The 20,941-nt window shown below is 34.5% G+C and overlaps 1 protein-coding gene across 2 annotated transcripts in view; it reads left to right on the top strand.

The window, feature by feature from the left end:
- Nucleotides 1-20,941, top strand: part of LOC131152952 (protein PELOTA 1-like) — a 39,225-nt gene that overhangs the window by 6,559 nt on the left and 11,725 nt on the right. For both annotated transcript variants that reach the window (XM_058104921.1, XM_058104922.1), the window contains exons 5-12: nucleotides 693-767; nucleotides 853-909; nucleotides 1,991-2,036; nucleotides 9,750-9,825; nucleotides 17,829-17,904; nucleotides 18,020-18,052; nucleotides 18,168-18,236; nucleotides 18,359-18,465. In XM_058104921.1, the coding sequence (XP_057960904.1) occupies nucleotides 693-767; nucleotides 853-909; nucleotides 1,991-2,036; nucleotides 9,750-9,825; nucleotides 17,829-17,904; nucleotides 18,020-18,052; nucleotides 18,168-18,236; nucleotides 18,359-18,465 (539 nt within the window). The remainder of the gene's footprint in view (nucleotides 1-692; nucleotides 768-852; nucleotides 910-1,990; nucleotides 2,037-9,749; nucleotides 9,826-17,828; nucleotides 17,905-18,019; nucleotides 18,053-18,167; nucleotides 18,237-18,358; nucleotides 18,466-20,941) is intronic.

Below are 20,941 nucleotides of genomic sequence, written 5' to 3'. Positions count from 1 at the left end.
GGAAAAAAACATAGGATAGTAATACTAATGAAATAAGGTAATGAATGCATACATCAGTGGAGATTTGGTCATCAAACCATTATAAATTGTTAGTTGCATATTGTGCCGTTCATGAAGCCTCCACTACCATCCATAGTTGCCCTAGCATTGCCATTTAATATACATTTTGTGTGGGTGAACAGTAAACCCATTATGGATGCCCCATCACTCTAATTCCAACCTATTAACAAGAATTTCTAATCCATGTTTCCAAAAAAGAAAAAAGTATGTGTTAAGCAACCACCTTGTTAAAAGCTTAAGCTGTTAGGTTGTGGAATGTATATCAAGCCTTGAGTATGTGATAGCTCATTTAACTTCTACTTTTCTTTTGGGGGCCAAACAATAAACATCATGTTGTTATCTCAAGCCTTTTACGACATAGGTTCTTCATTAGTTCTTTGTTCTTTTGGTTTTTTTTTTTTTTCTGCCTGATCATTAATGTTTGGAGATACTATTGTCATTTCTGTGTTAGAGAAAAGTGGACCAATTGTTTTTTTATGGGACTTACATGGCTTATAGTGTGCTTGTCTATTGTGGTTGACATTGAGAGTAAAAAATTCAAAGCTTGATTTAATTAAGGATTCCTTATCCAGGATTTTGTTTGGGATGCTTTCAATGTAATTTATGTGATTACTTTGTCAAATTCTTCGTAGGCTGTGGATTATGAAAAAGAAGGTTCTGTCTTGCGCATACGTGGAAAGAATGTCTTAGAGAATCAACACGTAAAGGTAATTGTTCTATCTAATTAAGTACTTAATTTATAAACAAATTGCTTTGTAAAGTTGCTGTTAACTTTCTGCTGCCTCATTGTAGTTGGGGGCCTTCCATACTCTAGAAATTGAGTTACATCGACCATTTGTGCTAAGAAAGGTTTGTGTCCTTTAAAATGCTATTAGACAGTGCAATAAAAATGTTCCTTTTCCTTTATCTTTATGAATACATGGGAGTTGACATGACAAAGAAATTTTATCTGTCTCCCCCTAATAATTTTAAGTTTAATGATACTTACCTATGCTTCTTTTCTGTTGCAAAAATATGTGTGACATTGTCTTTTCTTAAATGCTTATTTAATATTTTATATAAATTTGGTCTCACATATGTTTGCTTAGTAAACGAGAACTTTTGTCATGTGAGGTATAGGTGCATAGCTTTGTAAATGCTTTTACGGTTTTTTGGTAGGCTTCTTCTAATGCCAACACACGATAGGATTCGTTGTTTTGAAATTGATAATGCTTATTTCCGATCTTTAGCCAAAGAGGGACAGAGTTTTGAGTCTGATTGAATTTTGAAGGACGGAATTTGAGATTTGTTCAAATATACCTTGTTTTAAAACACTTTTATGCATCTGGATTTTCATTTTATTTATTTAAAAATGTTATTGTGGTTATTGAAGTCCAGTTTTTTTTTTTTTTCTCCCTGATGGTATGACTGTGATGTTACCCAGAGTTATCTTAGTTTTGGAGGACATCAGTCAGGTGTGTTTAAGGATTTTATTGAGTGCATTACCTTTTCTTTTCTTTTTTCCCCTTTGATTTTCCCCTTGCTAAGCTGACTGCGGCTGGAGCTTATATTTAAGTTGTTCTTATTGAGCTGTAAGAATCAGTGGTCTCCTTGACTTGTCTAGCTCCTACATGTTGGAAATCTGATATCCTCTCTTCCTTTTGGAGTTTCATGAATGTCTTAGACATCTAATTTCAGTTTCAGGACTTCCTCCACAAATTCTTGTTAGCACTTAGCAGTTGTAGCCTTTTATTTTTATTATTTTATCCATTACTGTGTGATTTGTTTTTTTAATTATGTTTGAATTTAGTGCTGATGATTTTTTGAAATGTTTCTTTAGATATAATCCAATCATGACATTAAGAATGATATTTCTTGTCATGTTCAAACAGTGTTTTCATTTTATTTGAATTTATAACTGATTGAGGCATTTTTTTTGTCAAACTTCTAGGATGTTTGGGATTCAATGGCATTAGAAGTACTCAAGCAGGCCTCTGGTATACTGTTTTAATTTCATAATTTTCTTGATATTTTTCATCTGAGAGCATGTACATTGCTATCATTTTTTAATTACTGTTTTATGCTTGGGAAGATTTTTTCTTGTCCTTAAGAATTTTGGTCTTTTAAGTTCTTTAAGAGTCTGCTTGGTCATTTAACCTGGTGAACCTTGAGGCTGTTTGTTCAAACGAAGTATCAGTAGCTAAGCCTGACACTGTTACCAAACAAGAACTGGTTGTCAAAATGTTTGCTGAGATCCTTTTGGGCATTGCACAGTCTAAATGTTTTATTTCCTTGTAATAACATTTAAGGAATGAAATCTTGGCTTAGTATGTTTTTGGGTAATTTATCAAGAGGTGAGCAGTGGCAAGGAATTATGTTGACTTTCTTGTTTACAAATGTTACCTCTGGAAGGACGCTAGCTGGGGTCTTGCGATTTTTGTACTTGATGATTTTAAAGTTCCAGAGGTGCATGCCTATAGATTAGGAGGTCACCTAGGTGGATATTAAACCATTGTCTTAGACTCTTAGTTGAGGATGTGTTTAACGGCCTTCAGAGGGAATGCAGCTGTGATAGTTTCCTGTCAGTTAGCCAAGGACAGGAAACAAAACACTAAACTTTATTTTTTTGGTAGAAAAAGCAGAAATTTCATTGAGAACAAAGGAAGTACTAAAAGCAGGATAAGAAGTCGTCAGAATAAAAGAGTTCAAGAAGCAAGAATAAAAGCAAATTTGTGAAGAACTCGCTTTCAAACAACCTGCTGCAACAGAACAAAGCAATGCCAAATAATGTACTTCTTCCCCTTAAACACACGGGCATTCTATTCCAACTAAATACCCTACAACACTGCAAAAAACCATGTCTCCACAGTGAAGGAAATCACCGGTAAATCTCTACTGATTCTGGACACACCCACTTTTCTCCAAACAGGCAAAACAACTTGTTGTACACCCTCCAAAGAGAAAAAGCAATGCAAAAAATGAAGTACATATTCCAAACCATCAAAGCATAAGGGACACATAGCTGGAGGTAACAGCTTCGAAATCCTTCTACTTTACAGCAGATTGTTGGCGTCAACTCTATTAAGAACAACCAACCAAATAAAAGCCTTAATCTTAGAGGAGACTTATGCCTTCCAAACAAGGTCTTAAATTTCAATTTCGACTCAAATTTCGAAGCTCCAAAAGTACAGAAATTTTGATTTCGATGTCAATTTCGATTTCGATTTAGAAAAATAATGAAAATCAGTAGTAAAACATGAAATTCTTTTATGAAGCTTTAGAAATGATTAATAGACATAATAATGTAAGTTTTAGGACTAATATATTACAAGTAAATACATCTATGCTGTGTATGAGGTGTAGAAGTTGTAATATAATATATGCATCAAACATATTTATAAGATAATATACATTTAACATATTTAGTGAATCAGTTAATACAAATGAAATTCATAAGTCACTTAAATATTATTTATGTACAAATAATGATAATTTAGACATGAATGGTTAAATAAAATGTTGTTGTAGGTTTTTTTTTTTTCATAAAATTTCAAAAATACTTGTAATAATGTTTTTTTTTAATAAAAATAAATAAAGAGAGAAATTTCACTTCATTCCTAAATATCTCATCTGAATTCTGAGGAAATTTCATTGCATAGTTCAAATTTCGACAAGCTTCGCTAAAATTTCAAAATTTTGGACAATTTGTAGAGATTTCGATGGAAATTATGCAAGACAGAAATTGACTACTGTTTTGATTTTGAGGGTCACAGAAACTGTAAATTTCGACTGAAATTTCGTGGAAATTTAAGACCATACTTCCAAATAATACGATGAAGTGGAAGGATATATTAACACAAATTAAATGCTCAAATAATGATTTTCTACAATAACTTCCCTAAGAATCTAAATCCCAAGACCGATAATCCCCACTATCGGAAGGACAAGGAACATTCCTCCCGGCCACAGCTTCCCCCCCCCCCCTCGCGGCTGGGGAATGCAACCCTAGTTGCCTAATAAGAGAAGTGCATCCCCCATAGAAACCCTAGCTTCCTTCTTATTCAATTCCGATTATTGGTTTGCACGGTTTTTGTCTTTGAAAGCCCAGGTGCCTTGGCCTAAATTGCAACCACACCCACCTCTTTTCTCTTCCATCCAACATGCCTTGATTTCTAGAAGGAGCTTGGTAGCCACGACCCTCACCTTTGCGTTTATTGCCTTCCAACTCCACTTGACTCCATGATCTGATGCGTGAAGGGCCATTTGCAACTACACCTCCAAAATATTTCTACAACTCCTTTTAGCTAGCTTGCAAAAATCACTTGCAAAGCTTCACCATCCATCACCTTTTACACCGCAAGGAATGGACACTGAATATTTCTTACTTTTTCATCCCATCCCTAACTCCAAGAACTTTCCCACCTTCGTCCACTTGATCGACAGCCAGTATTGCATGATACCCTTATGAATACTCCGAAAACCTCTTTCCATCGGACCAAAGACCGACAACCTATCAGCAAACCATGAAGCAGCCTCTTCCGAAAAACTTACCCATCTGCTGCGAACAACATTGTTCTTGACCACAAGCAAAGAAGAGATCCCCTCAACCTTGTCCAAGACTAGATCATGGATTTTCCTTTGATCTATATCATTCGGTTCAGCATAGCCTACCAGGAGGCTTCATGGCACTGAACGCACAAGAGGTGGAGAGGTCTGTTTTGTAGGACTAGGAGGGAACTAGAGAGAGAGAGAGAGTGAGACATGTTGGTGGCATCGAGATAACAAATGACTAATAAGAGTCCTTGTGAGAAAGGGTTCTAGGGAGCGTTGGCACTAGTGGATTAGAGGTTGTTTGTCTAATATTTGGTTTTTGGTGATTAATAATGGTGAGCAAAAATCTTGGTTTGGCACTTCAAGAGGCATTAGACAAGGTGACCTGTTATCTCCCTTTTTATTTGTCCTTTCATCTGATTTATTGAGTAGGATGGTGGATAGGGTTGTTGAGAGAGGGCTGGTTAAAGGTCTAGAAGTAAGGAGAGAGGGGGTGGTACTTTCCCATCTTCAATTTGCAAACAATACCATTTTTTCCCCTTGACTATCATAGCCCCTCCTTTAGGAGAATTTTGGGTATTCTTCAAATTTTTGAGAGGATGTCTGGCCTTAAAATTAATATAGGGAAGAGTGGTTTTGTAGCTTTGAATGTGCCTATGGAGCATCCAAGGAATGGGCTACTGAAGTGGGGTGTGGCATTTTGGATTGGCCAATGACTCACTTAGGGTTTCCTTTGGGGGGGAATCCTAAAGCAACACATTTTTGGAATCCGGTAGTGGAAAGGGTGACAAAGAGGTTGGGAGAAGTCTCTTTTCTATTTAAGGAGAAGAATAACCCTAATTCAGGTTTGTATTTCTAGCATTCCATTATATTTCCTGTTTCTTTTTTTAAGATTCTAAGAGATTGTTAGCAGGCTTGAGAGAATTATGAGAGACGTTTTGTGGTCTGGTGTGGGGGATCACAGAGACCACTTAGTTAGTTGGGTGAGGTTTGTAGGCAAAAAAAGGTGGGAGCACCGGTCTGGGGATGTTGATGTCTAAAAACATGGGCCCTTTTAGCCGAATGGCTATGGCGCTTCCCTTTAGAAGATTTGGTCCTTTGGCATAGAGTAATAAAACGTAGGTTCGGGTTGGATGAGAATGAGTGGGATACCAATGATAATTTAAGATGTTCTCTAAGGAGTCCATGGAGGTCCCATATCTCAAATTTATCCTTCTTTCATCCCTCACACTAAATTTGAGGCGGGCAGGGGTTCTTGTATCCGTTTTTGGAAAGACCTTGGTTAGGTAATGCATCCTTATCCACTTCTTTCCTTCATCTCTTTTGACTGAGCTCTGAGCAAAATAGAGTCATTCATTCTTTGTTGGGGATTTGAGGAGCCCATTGGTTTCCTGGATTCTCTATTTTAGTATACCTCTTACAGTAGGGAGCTGGTGGAGTTGTCTTCTTTGTTATCTCTATTGAATAGTAGTAATCTTTCTTCAGGGAGGGATGTTTGGGCTTGGCCTTTGGATCAATGGGAGTGTATTCTTGCAAATCTTCTTTTGAATTCTTGACTCACTCCCATTCTTTTTTCCCACTCTATCACGTCATCTGGAAGGCCAAGGCTCCTCTAAAAATAAAGACTTTCACTTGGTTGGTTGTACTTAATAAAATTAATACAAACCGCTCCTGATTTATGTGTGCTCTGTTACAAAAATCCAAGACCGCTTCTCATTTTCTTTGCAGAGTGAATTTTCTTGGAGGATTTGGAATATGCTTTTTGGTATTTCAGGAGAGAGCTGGGTATGCCCTTCTTCGGTGGGAGAATTGCTTGCTATTTCCTTCTCAGGTGTTGGAAGAAGGGAGGAAAGGGCAGTTCTATCGAATACTTGCAGTTTTATGGGGGTTATGGTTGGAGTGTAATGCACAGATATTTTCTGGGAAGAAATTAATATGGGTGCTGATTTGGGATAAAATTCAGTATCTGGCTTCACTGGGGTGCATTGGTTTGGGATTTTTCAGAGGAATTAGTTTCCAGGAGTTGCAAAGAGATTGGAGGGACCTATTGACTTGTTGATCTTCTCTTTTTTGTTACAACTTTTTTCAGGAGATGTCTCATTCCCCCTCATGTTAATTCTCTTCTTATTCCTGAATTTTTTCTTTTGCTATTTTTTTTTAAAAAAAGAGGGAGACTAATAGTCTCATTAGATTCATCGCGCAACATACAAATGCATGGACTAAGGTCTTTGTAAGGCCTCCTTTTTTTAGCATATCATTTGTGTTGATCTTGTTAAGAATTAAAGTTCAAATAAATGCTGGAATTTTAGAAGCAATCTTTGCTTCCAAACAGCTTTGTGCAAGAGAAAAGGGCTAGAGTTTGTGGATTTTATGAGATTGGAAAAGAAAGACTTTGAAGAGAAAGACCCTGAGCGTCCAGCACACTCAGTTGCATTGAGACTTCTACAACACTAGCTACCCCTACTGGAATTTTAAAAATAGACCAAAAATAAAGATGGACACTCGAAAGATAAGCCTAAATAAGAGTGTTGCACCCATCTAAAGAAAATAAAACACCCTTCCACCCATCTAGACACTTAAATACCTTTGCCGCTACTAGATCCCAAAACATTACAGTCCTAGGATTACCCCCCAAAGGAACCCCTAGATAAGTTAAAGGACATTCTTAAAACATTTAAGAAGGACTTTCTATGATCAACTAAAGATGTGATACCACCACCCTGTCATTCCCAATCCTCTATTCCCTCTCTCAAAACCTCTAGACACCGCCTCATCTACCAATCAAGCTCTTAAATTTCAGTTTCAATCTTAAAAAAAGGGATGGAAATATGTAGTAAAGCTCTGAATTCAACTCAGATTGAATTATCGTGTGCCATTCCTCTTAAACGGTGCATAATAATAATTAATGCTGTAGTTCTTGAACTATCGCGTGCCATTGGAGGTGAAAGTAATGCTTCAAATCTAAGCTGGAGAAGGCTGTTTAAGAAAGAGGAGAATAGTTTGGAAGAATTGCAGTATTATAAACTGATTTGTTTTGATGGCAAAGTTTTAGTTGATCCTCCAAAAGAGGTTTTCTGTCTTGGCTTGCATAAATGGAGTGATACGTTAATTGGTCAATTTTTGTCAATTTTACTCCCTCTACATGTGCTCGAAATATATTTTTTTGATAGCATACGTATGCTCGAAGTATTACCAAGGAAATCTGGAAGAAGGTGGGGAAAATTGACATTTTTCTGTCTAGTGGTTCATTTCTGTTCAAATTTGATAATATGGATGACATGAATGGGATATTGGAGAATGGACCTTGATTTATAGGGAATAACACTATTTTCCTGTTCCAGTGGAAGCCTATGACAGAATTGAATAGCCTGAGAATGTTAAATATACCATTGTGGGTTAAATTTTATAATATTCCTTCAGTGTATTAAACAGTGTCTGGACTTAGCTATATCAACAGTGCCATGAAAGACTGTTGTATGTGGATTCTATTACTAGGAAAATGAAGAACTTTTCTTTTGCAAGAATTTGTGTTGAAATTGATATACAAAATAATCTTCCTCACTTGGTTGATATAAGACTTGGGTTGTGTTTGGACTCCTGCGAAATGCAACAATTGTAAGGCATTTGGCCATGGTCCTAGAAACTGCAATATTCATAAGAAATGGATTGCAAAACCTGTTAATGATAAAAGTGATAATGAGCAGGGGATATTGGCTGTAGAGAATCAAACTAAGAAAGCTGAAATGAGTTTATATCTCAAAGTGGAAGATATAAGGAATATAAATAAGGATCGTACCCAGGGGACGATTACTGAGGTTGAAAGCTATTTACAGATTACTGTAAAGAATTCTGGTATTGAAATGGATGAGGAAAAGAAGAAAGATAAAGACCTGGTAATTTTAGATATGAAAAAAAAGTTAGAATCCTTTTGATATTCTCAGCCAGGTTGAAACTGAAACTGTTACTGATATGGTTGGAAATTCTCTCCCAAATGGTTCTATTATCTGTAGCAATGGAAAAATGAAAAATTGAGGAGCACAGTGAGGAAGTTGAATCTACTTCTGATAACAAGGTATCTGGTGCATAATTCAATTTCAAACAAAAGTAATTGGAAGTAAAAGCAAAGAGGAAAATAAAAGGAAGCCTCCTAAAAGTCAGGTTTTGCGTGAGGAAACTTCAATAAAACAGTTGCATGACTTCTATTGCGAGTTAGAATATAAGGGGATTAAATGACCCTGCAATATGGAAGGAAGTTAGAAGATTTATCTCTATGCATAAGATTGGTATGAGTGGTTTGTACGAAACAAAATTAAGGCCACAGAATATTAGTAAAGTTGAGAAAGCTATATAGAAGGAGTGGATATCCTGACATAACTATCAGAATGAAAAGGATGCTCCTAGAGTTTGGATTGGGTATAAGCCACATCCTCGTATAAGCAGGCTATTTCTTTGTTACGTTTGATTGGAAAAATTAGTTGTTGGCTGATATATTGTAAAGGAGACTTTAATGGGCTGATCTATCAAAGTTATCTCAAGTAATTGGAGAAATTGGTGTTTTTGTGTTTCAAGCATTGGCTTTAAGGTTATTTTTGCAAGGCTCATACTCCGTAGCTTACGTTTCTGCAATTGTTTTAAATATTCTCATTATCAATATCTATTGACCCAAACTAATTAATATAATCTTTCGACCTTTGAGTGCTACCATTTAATATGTATCTGATTATGTTGTGATTGAGGACCAAATATTGTCCTGGTCCAAGGATAGTTTCAAAGCAGATTAATATTTTTATTGGATCATTTTAGACATTGCTTCTGTTTATTTAATTTTTTTTCCCTCATTTTTTAAGGGGAAATCAGCTTAGAAAATAGTATTGCTTTTACAAGATTGTACTGTACATGTGTTTGGATTACATAGTTTGTAATTTTTTCAAAATTTTCCAATTCCAGTAAAAGCTATTCTCAATGTCCCAAGTAACAAAAATCATTTTAGTTTTTCATTCACTTGTTGAAGGAAATTTTTATGGGGTCTCTCTCCACCATTCTGTGAATTGAACTTCCTAGGCACCCTGTATGTTGTATTTGATTTTTAGTGGGTGCTATTTTCTAATTTATGATGAAAATACCGAGAATATTCTAATATTGTTTACTCCCAATTTCAGATCCAGCTGCAAGCGCTGATCTTGCTGTGGTTTTAATGCAAGAAGGCTTAGCACATGTTTTGCTTGTTGGTAAAAGGTATGCTTAGTCCTATACTCCTACTGGAGCACTGTAACATTGTTGATATTTCTTTAAAGTGATGATGTGATTTTATGACTAAGGTTTGGACGACAGTCAGTTTAAAACAATGAAAAAGTAAATATGGAAAAATATGCTGACCTCCCTTGAGTTGTGTCAGGAGACACAGACCTCCCCTAACATTTGAAAATTTTTGTTAACCTCCCTGTCAGTTATGGAAAAGAAAGGCATCAACAGATTTTTGTTTTGATGCTTTTACCCTATTACTTAATTTGTATAATTTTTAAAAATATGGAGACAGAGAGAGATCTTGGCCATGTTGGAGAATCCTATGGTGAAATACAAATGTTTGGAAGTAATCTCACCCACGTAACCATGGTTGCCTATGGACCGCAAGTAATGCCATCCACCGCCATTGTCTTGAGTCATAGCCCCTGCATTGTTTTCTGTAAACCCTTGCTGCATCTCTGCCCCCGGGCAGATTTGCAGCCTGAAGATTCAGAGGGCTCACCCATCCTCATGTATGGGTCGTCCCCAACATCAACAATCTAAATCTCCATCTTCATGCATGGACTGAGGCACCACCCACAAATCCTCATTTATAAAAATCTAGAAGTTGAAGAATATATGTTGTGAATGTTTTCTGCATATTATTTATGCATATTTTTGTTTGGTTTCATTGCAAGAGCCAGACTTTTTCACTTTAATTGTTGTAATTTATTGCCAGTACCAAGCATTTCATATATTATTGTATTTTAATGACTTACATTTTTGAGTTTTTAAAAATTTAACTTTTATGTTGGGGAGCTTTTAAAAGTCAAAAACTTAGAAACTTTAAAGGTAAAATATTAAATTTTAATAAATGTTCACATTTCATTTTTATCTCTGAATGTTAATTTTGTAATTGGATAACTTTTATAAATGATTACACAATTTTGGTAATAGTTTTAAATTGGGTGCAAAACTTTAATTTACAACTTGTTTTACACTAAAATTTACACATCATTTTAATATCATCTGAGTTACCATTCTAGTCAATCTTGATGGCTTAAAAGTTTTTTGATCTATAATTTTGTTTTATAGAACTATAATCCATAGTCCTTAAACGGTTCTTAGAAAGAGTAAATAAAGTAGTAAATGGGTATGAATTGAACACAAGGGTTTACTAAAATGACTTACTCAAATGTCAAGATGACCATAAATAAGATAAAAATTCAATGCATAATATATTTAAATTAGATGCGAGTAACCATTTTAAACTACTATTAAAATTCAGTAGTCATTCATAAAATTATCTTTTTTTATTTAAAATACTACAAGATTATAACTTTTCTTGCTAGTAACAAACTCACAAACCACTTCTTTTTAATAATTTTTTTAATACATGGAGATAAATAATACCTAAAAATCAATTTCTTCTCACCTTCCAAACACAGCTTTAATTGTCTATTTTTGCACTTGTTGCATGGGGTCATATATTGTCAACAATGGCATCCACATATGATGTGTAATTTTAGATGGGTTGCACCATTTGGTATTTGTTCTTCAATCACATGTGAGATGTGAGGTGGTGGAGAGTGAATATAAGCATCTCCAATATAGTAAGTGATGCATTAATATGGGCTGCTTTACTAGTTTTGGTCCTCTCTATCTCTCTCTCTCCCTCTCTCTCTCTCTCTCACACACACACACACAAACTAAATATACAGACACACAATGCAAAACATTCCAAACTCCCTGAATTCTAAATTTTAAATATTTTTAAAATTTCAAAATCTATATTCTTAGTGTTTGAAATTTTATTCTTGGACCTTTTTGAATGCTTGTTATATAAATGTGTTTTTAGTTAGTCTTTATTTTTTCCTTATTACTTATGATGAGCCCAAACATTAAATTTCATTTTCTACTATAATTACTTTCCATTATAATGTAATAATTAATATAATTTATTGGTTGGCTATATTAATTTTTTAACTAAGCCAAACTAATGCTTGTAATTATTTTAAATCAAACAGTTTTGCTTAATTAAGAAACTAATTGCCTGACTTCAATTGTTATAAATATTTTTTTTCTACTATACTACAAAATGTATATATTTAATGACAACACAAGGAAAGCACATTTTTAAAATTTTAAAACATCACATATGAGCATTAATCAAAAAAATATGTTCTGGTCAACTTAAAGCATTGGTTTTTATGTGGTTAGCAAAAGATGTCTACGTATTTATGAAAAGATAAGATAACTTTTAATTTTTATTAGTTTTATATATTTCAAAGAATTCTTAGCATTAAAAATCATCAATTATTAATAATGTTCGTAAAATATCATATATAATAAGTAATTTTAAAAATTAAAAATTAATTTTAATGTTAAAATTTTGCAACATTTCTGTAGCTCCTTATCTTTTTCTAAAAAGGAAATAAATAAATAAGTTTTAATTCTAAATCCCTAAAATATTTGTACAATTTTTTTTCATAACTAAGTAAGATTATAATACTTGTACAACTCTCAATTTGTAGGTCCTCTCTATTTAGGACACTAATCATCATAAATCATTACCCCAAGATTTATTCTCTTATGATAGCGTAAACTACTCTTTTTGGTTGTTTTTTTGGTCTTATAAACAACATTTGTTCATTTTCAATTGCAAAGATTTATTTTTCTTTTTCTTTTTATCCAAGACAAACTTTTATTATGAATTTTCAATTCTTTTGAAGTTTTTTAAGATTTTTATTTTTGCTTTCACTTATAATTCTTTTTATCTTTACTCTTAATTTTTCTTGGTTTACTCTCCACATAGTGCCTTTGTTCATTTGATCGTCTCCCCTCAAGTTTGTACTCATACTAGCCTGTTTATTTTTTCCTTTTTTTCCCCCTTTGTCTTACCTTAAACATTTGTTCTCTTATCTTCAATTGCATATATATTATTTTCATGACATATTTATAATATGAATTCTCAATTTTTTTTAAAGTTCAGTAATATATATATATATATATTTTTTCACTTTTACAAGTGATTCTAATTATCTTTACCTTTAATTTTGCAAGTCCACTCTACGTATAGCATCAACCACCATTAATTATCTCCAATCATCTCACCTTGCTCTTTTATCTGTAGTAAAAGTGTATACTAGTATGGTATTCTCTTTTTGGTCTTTCTTTCAATATTGGTTCTTGCGGACATTGGGCTTGGGTGACTTGTTTTAGTTGTCAACATGTTTGGTGACTAAATGAAAACCAAGTAAAGAAAATCAAACTATTGGTTCTCTCACCATTTTGTTTTATAAAACATAGCCCCACTTCATTTTAGTTTTGAAAAGATAAAAAAAGGGAAACCTTTTGAAAAGAGTTTTAGGTTTGAAAGCACCATTGTGAATAGGAAAGGTAAGACCTTTAAGCTTTCTTTAAATGAAATTTGAAGATCTAACACTCTAAAACACCCATTTTAAGAATAATAACTGTATTTAACTTTTTTGTGTGTGCGTCTCTTATTTTGAAATTTGTTTTAAAAAAATAAAAAAAAAGTTAGAAAAAATTAAACGGCAGCAAGCGCCTACAGAGGCTGGTCGACTGCTTGTTGCAACTGTTTTTTTATTTGTTTTGTAGAAAAATTTTGGACTCTTAGTCTCCTTTGAGAAGGCTTTTCGTAGAACCTATGCGGAAGACTTAACCTTATAAAAAATCTACTACTTTATGCCTTTTCAAAATAAACACACATTGATATGAAATAAATAAATAAAAAGAAAGAGAAAGAAAAATAAAAGAACTTTTTAGTTTTTGGTTGTTATGACTGAATTTACATGTGTAGATTGCTTACATCCTCCGAAAAGGAATCAAACCATCTATAGTTCATCAAAAAAAATTTCAAAAATGATTTTTTAAAAAATATTTTGATGAAATCCTTGAAATCATTTGAAAACACTTGAAAACTCTTGTAGTTTTGATTGAAAAATCTTTGTTTTTTGTTTGAAAATTTTGATTTTTCAATAAATCCTCTGCAATAAAATAAAATAAAACCAAAATTGACTTTAATAACCATATTTTTCAATTCTCAAGCCACTTCATAGTGATGACTTTGAAAAGTGATATTTATTTGCCTAAATTTGAAAGAAATGTGGATTTTTTGTGGGAGAACCACAAACCTGGCTTGAAATCTTATTTTTAGAAATCTTGAAAGTTTGGAGTATACCCAAAAGTCACATCATGAGCATTCACTCCATTGTTTTTGTATAAAAAACCTTGAAAACACTTAATATGCCTTGAAAATTCTTTTGGAAAAGAAATCTTGATTTTTTATGGAAAAGCCATGAAAAACCTTGATATCAACATTTAGACTCGACTAATACACTTCAGAGAGTGTTTATACTTCCAAAACTTCATGAAAATATAGGTACACTGAAATCAACGAAAGAAAAAACTCAAGATGTAAAAATGTTGAATAGAGCACTGATGAGATCCGGACAAGACGAGAGGGAAGAAATGTAGGTATGCGTCCTTTTGGTATACCTCAGGGAGCTAAGTGTCTTTTGCCTAAATAAATAATATAGGCTTTCCTGAAAGCACTTCTCTTACTGCAGTCTCATTGTACTGCTTATTTGTGTTCGATTTTCTACAAATTAATCAGGATAGTGATGGTAGACCTATTTAAACATAAAGTTTAGGTAAGTTGTGAACTATTTAGATTTTTTTAATGGATAAAAGAAAATTTATTAGAAGAAGAAAGGGAATGGACAACAAAGAGGACAAGAAACGCTTATACAAAAAGGCAAAGAATAAAAATAAAATACAATCAACTCAATAAAGTGTTTGATCCCGCTTAACATGCTCCAGACAATTACCCTTAAAACAGCCTGCACTAAAAGCTGAAAGAGATGCCAAGTACCATGTTCTGCCCAAAAGCAAAGGTAAAGACAATTTCTCTCTGGAGAATATATGTGCATTCCATTGCTGATCAAATCCCCTACATAATAGCAAAGAATGTGCATCTCCACAGACTAACAGCTTACTCCCCCGCAATCCTGCAAAGGAAATATGCAATAGCTTTGCACCATCTTCGGACACCACTGGTCATGGCCTAATAAGCCAAAACATTATATTCCACATGCCCCAAGTAAATGAACAATGCAGAAATATATGAGAAACAGTCTCCAAACTATTAAAACACAAAATACACACATCAGCGACAATTCCTTTGAAGACCTCCTACTCATTGGCAGATTGTCGGTGTCAAACTCTATTAAGGGTCACCAACAAAACAAACACTTCAATCTTAGAACTTTTGCCTCTAAAATACAAGAATCTAGCCTCCAGTCGAAACTTCTACACAGCAAAATAATTACTCCAGCAGAAAATTTAAACTTTCAGCAAATGAGATCTATTTCAAACTGATTTTAACTGAAGTTAAAATCTGACCAGCTAAGATCATATAATCAAAATCCTTTCTTTCAGTGAGCAAATCACTCTTGGTTCTCCAATAATAGTATATAGCAGCAGACATAAAGAGTATTTTTCCTCAACAGCATTATTTCTCAAACCAGAAATGCAAGTGAAACTATCATTCCAATTGACAAGAATTATATTCAAATTCAGATTCAATAAAGCAGACATATAAACCTGTCTCTTTATTTGACAATCAAAATAACAAGTGATCTCTTGTTTCAGGGTGCAATCCACAAATTATACGTACACAGTCAATATTCCTTTCCCTTTTAACCACTCTATCCATTGTGTTAAATCTATTTAGTACAGCAAGCCATGCCACAAAACAATGTTTTGGCACACTATGCTTAGATAAAATGGATGACCAGTTAAAAAGTTGCTTTCTCTCTCTGACACTATCCCAAGCAGAATGAATAGTAAAATTACCAGAGCGAACACAGATCCAATACCAACTATCCTCAATTTCCCTGTTAGGATTGGACATCAAACCGGCTTAAAAAGAGGTAGCATTTGCAGTGTGTCTCCTAGGCAGTTTCCAGGAATTATCATTTATAGTATCAGCTACTTTTGCATTGTTACCCACTGCCAATTCTGCTGGAAAATGGTCCCCATAATGTTGAAGCAAAGGACTGTTTTGATGCCAATTATCAAAGAACAAACTTTTTCCCCATTTCCAACTTTACACTTTATATTTGAATAAGCAGCCACTCTTACTTCTGGAATGTTTTTCCACGTTCATGAGCAATTTGAACTTTCTTCTACTGGCAAAATGCCTTTACCTTTTAATTTGTAGGTGTGAATCCATACCACCTGTAACGAAGGCTTGGAAGAACAACAAATAAATTATAACAATTTAATGGCAGATGCTGCTGCCCATTCAGAGAGTAATTTAACCCCCAAACCACCCTCATGTAATGGCCTGCAAATATCTTCCTATCTGACTTTACTGCACTTTCTATTCCAATCACTACCCCTCCACAAGAAAGCTTTAAATTTCATTTCCAAATCAACTATAACAGATCTGGGAAGAAAAACAGCTGATGCCTAGTAGCCAAAAATACTCTGAAGAATGGATTTTATCAAATGAAGCCTACCAGCATAAGATAAGTATTTATGGGACAATGTACATATTGTGCTTGATATTCTTTCAACCAACATATCATAATCAGCTCAATTTAATTTCTTAATAATTAATGGTACTCCCAAATACTTAAAAGTTCTTAGTTGTTGCTAAGGTGGATGATTGGTATAATGGTAAAAGATAAATTACAACATGAACATATTTGTGGTAAATTAAGATAAGGAGGGAGGCTCAAAGGTTTGGGCATGTACAACGTAGGCCAAATAGTGCACCAGTGAAGAGGAATGAGCTAGTTACTGTGAGGGGCAGTAGAAGGGGTAGGGATAGACTTAAATTACTTGGAATAAGATAGTGAATAAGGATTTAATAGCCCTGAAATTGTCAGAAGAAATTGTCCACGATCATGTAAATTGGTGGAAATACATTGATGTAGCCAACCCCACCTTGTGGAACTTAAGGCTTGGTTTGTTGTTGTTATTGTTGCTTAGAGATCTTTATAATTGATTTTGTGAGCCACACACGCTGGCTATTTGGAATTAAATTATTTGGTATATTTGGTGAGAGTTGGGTGTGTCCATCCACATTGAAGGCATAAATTGGCGGAAAAGGATTCAAATAGTCGACCCCACTTAGTGGGACTAAGGCTTGGTTTTGTTGTTGTTGTATGTCTAGAAGCTTTGTTAAAGGAAAGAATAGAAAAGCTTTATGGTGATGCTGTATTGTGGCTACAATTCGTTGTGTTCGAATGGAAAGGAATGCTAGAATTTTCAAAGGAGTGGCTATGTCTAATAATATCATTGTGGGTGTTAGAAAATGATTTTTTCACCACATCTTTTTGGAAAGCATGCAGCGAAACTGGCTGGTTCCCTTGCATTGTTTTTGGTTTTGGGCCTAGAATGGAAGTCTGTAATTATTTACTTTTGATTTAAAGGAAGGATTTTATTCTTGCTGTTTTCCTTTTGGTTTGCGGAATAAAATTTGAAGTAGGAAAGGGATTGACCAAGGCAAGAATGGGTTCGCTGCTAAATGTGGTTACTGTGTTTAGTTAGCAACACAAATGGTTGAAGGAATCACTGTTTCCATTCCTTTCCAACATTTTGTATTTTTCAATGGTGGTTATAATGGGATGAAAAATAAGTCATTTTTCAAAAATGCCCCCAATAATAAGTTATTCAATTTTAAAAGCTGTCAAATACATACTTCAATTCAACATTATCTTTTCTGTAAAATTTTTTTTTTTTTGTTTATCATAATATTTATGCTCTTTAAAATAGTATTAACAATAATAAATGCTATTTTTTTTTTTTGGATTTTCTTGTTATCTTCTAAAAGCAATTGTAATAACAACAACAAAATTAATATCATTGTTATTATTAATATTCTTGTTACTGTTTATTATTCTTGTGATTGTTCTTGTTATTACTGTTTGTATAATAATGATCCACTTTCTTGAATTGTTTTGTGGTTAATATTTCAACAGTGTGACGACTGTTCGTTCGCGAATAGAAACTTCAATACCTCGCAAGCATGGTCCTGCTATTGCTGGTTATGAGTCAGTATGTTGCTTGATATTTACTCCAATTCAAGTTATTTGTAAATTCCCGTGATGTACAATGAGAATGGAGTCTTTCTAGGAACTTAGTAATTTTAACTCTTTAAATTTTTCAACAGGCCTTGAATAAGTTCTTTGAGAATGTTCTACAGGTAAAATTCAGTTTGAGTTGTTAATCTTAGGTTTTATCCATTCTGATTTGTGTACTTGTGCATTAAATTTCAACTAGGTTACACAATGCCTAACTGATTTTTCCATAATTTCTAGGCTTTCCTGAAACATGTTGACTTCGATATCGTACAGTGCGTTGTGATTGCCAGTCCTGGTTTCACAAAGGTCTACAATCAACTAATTTAAGTTTCTGCTTTTTCTTTAGTCAGAGATTAGTAGTATACCACTAAGCACAATTTTTTCCTGAAGAAGAATGACTTACAAGTTTGTTTTCTTATGCCATACAGGATCAGTTTCATCGTCACTTATTGTTAGAGGCAGAAAGAAGACTGTTGAGAGCAATTATTGAGAACAAGTCGAAGATAATTCTTGTGCATACAACATCAGGATATAAGTATTGTCATCTTATTCTCTGCTTGCTGAATCTTCTTCTTCTTATTCTTCTTCTTTTTTCTTTTTTTTTTTCCTTTTAGATAAAAAAGAAGATAGGTAGAGTATACTAGCAAAAGAGGAAGAAAGCTAAAAACAAAGAAAAAACTGCCCACCTACCCAATGACCTAACAAGCATTACCAAATAAAACCTCTCTTCCGATCCTTTCTGTCATAATAGACATTGCAAATTTGATAATTTCCTTTGACCCTTCTTAATCTGACTTCTACTACCATCAAGCAGACTTCTTTTCTCTCTGAATTAGATAATTGTGAACCCATTTTATCCAACATTGAAAATGAGTGCCAGTAACAGGCTCAGTGTGTTCATCCTCACTCATTCCACCCTTCTCTGAACCGGGAACTCCCTCTAAAACTTCCAAAAAAGATGGAGGCTAAAGGAAGAATTGCCAAAAGCATCAAAAGAATCTGATTCAGATTCGAATTGTTCACGAACCTCATCAATAAGTAGCCCTCCATCATAATCAAAGTCACTATCCAACTCACCTCCTTGTCTGAATCATCACTCTATTTCTTCTTCTCGATAGAATTTCCTTCACCAACCCCTTTTTGGTAGATCAATTTTTTACCAAAGGCTCCTTGGTATAAGAACTGCCGTTGTGTCACGAGCTAAGCTTGTTCAGGGCATTATGCTTGCCTGTGACCACTTGCCTCGTGTGTTTGGGATGGGTTTCCATCATGTAAATACTAGTGTAGGGTTATTTTCCAGTATTTATTTGATTGTAAGCCAAATAAGGCAGTATGACTCCTCGGTCACTTTGATGTTTCCTTGTGCCAAAGTGAGAATAGCCCAGAAAGCTCTTTAGGGGAGGGTGAGTGTTCATCAGTCATTGTAAAACTCACTAGCAATTGTCAACATGCTTAGCCTACTTGCCTCCCTCGCTAAGTACAACATGTCAACGGAGGATTTGTTAATGAATTACGTTTGCTTCAATATTTACTGCTTGATTGCCACGGCTTTCATGAATTGAGTATTATTTCCGCTGCTATCTGAATGAATGTTAATGAAAGTGCTTTGTGGATGAATGTTGGTAAACGATAGGCTGGCTAGTTAAGCAAGAGTGCTTTAGCTAGCGCCGCACGGCCCTTCACAACGGTGTGAAAAGAGTCGGACCGTGACAGTTGCTATGTCTTTTGAAAAACTTAACTTTCCTCCTATCTGCATTCGAATACCTATAATTTGAGGAGTCCCTTTCTTCCATATTCATCTATCCCAGTTGAGAATAAAACTGTATTAATGCTGATTTTCTGGGAGCAAGAAAACTTTCAGCATTTTGGGCTCTTGTTTATCCTAACAATAGCTTTTAGCCTAAATTAAAGACTATTTATCTAAAAAGTAGCATTCTAAGTTTGTAGATGTTGTTGGGGAGGGGGGGATGCCCTTTGGCCTTTGTCATATGAAATGATTAACAATCAGTCAAAGTCAAAGAGGGCTAGGTTTCAGATGGGAAGACGATGATTCCCGAGGCAGCTAGGGTTTCTATGGTAGATGGGACGCTAATGGCTGGATTGATTGGATCTGGGACTGATGATTATTTTATGCATGGCTGTATTTTAGATAGAAATGGGGCGTCTTTAAATCACTGTTAGGTCAGTCTGTTGAGCAGGCCCATAATCAGACTGAAGTTGAAAACTTGTGTCTATTTAATGTAAAGGATAATCTTAACGGTACTCCTTAGCTAGGCCACCTTAATGGGCATCCCAAGATCCAATTCTAGACCCAAAAATATCCTGGCTAACTATCACTCTCCCCTTTGGAATGAAGCCCAAACTCATTCTTTAAAGCTCAAGAGGTGGCTAGACTTGATCAAGCCTCTAAACAGAAGTGGGAAGGTAGCCCTGCATTGTTGTGCACATCTTCATAGCAGTTTCATGGTGGCCAAGAAAATAGAAGCAGCTGTTGTTGAATTAGAAGAGGGAGAGAGGTGGATTTAGAAGGGTTAGTCTCTAAAGAATCAATTAGTATTTTTGATTGTGTGTTTTCTACTGGAAAGGAGGAATTGTCAGTGTGTGGATTACCAGGGATGAAAAGGGGGAAGGTTCCTCTAAGAATCATAATTCTTGCGAGGATTAGAATCATGGTATTATTGCTGGTTTGGAGGGAAATACTTTTTTTGTAATGAAGTAAATTCGGATCATAGAAGCAAAAGAGGCTTATGCTCATGGAAAAGAAGTGCAAATGGGCTTCAAAATGAGGAAACATTTTGAAGAAAATCAAGATTCTTTTGGTGAGGAAAAAAAATTCTTAAGAGAAATTCAAAAAGCATTTTAAGTACAGTGGGGGAGCCAATTGGTGAGAGAGTTAGCATGTGAAGGTATTAGTGATTTTGAATGTGATAGGGGTTTACTTTTGGATGAGACTCAGCAACAGCATGGCTATATTTCTACTATGATTGTCTTGGGGATTTAATGTATTGCCA

Source organism: Malania oleifera, chromosome 4 (genome assembly GCF_029873635.1).
Source record: "Malania oleifera isolate guangnan ecotype guangnan chromosome 4, ASM2987363v1, whole genome shotgun sequence".
NCBI lineage: Eukaryota > Viridiplantae > Streptophyta > Magnoliopsida > Santalales > Ximeniaceae > Malania > Malania oleifera.
Note: the sequence above shows the minus strand (reverse complement) of the source record. Positions and strands in the feature narration are given on the sequence as shown.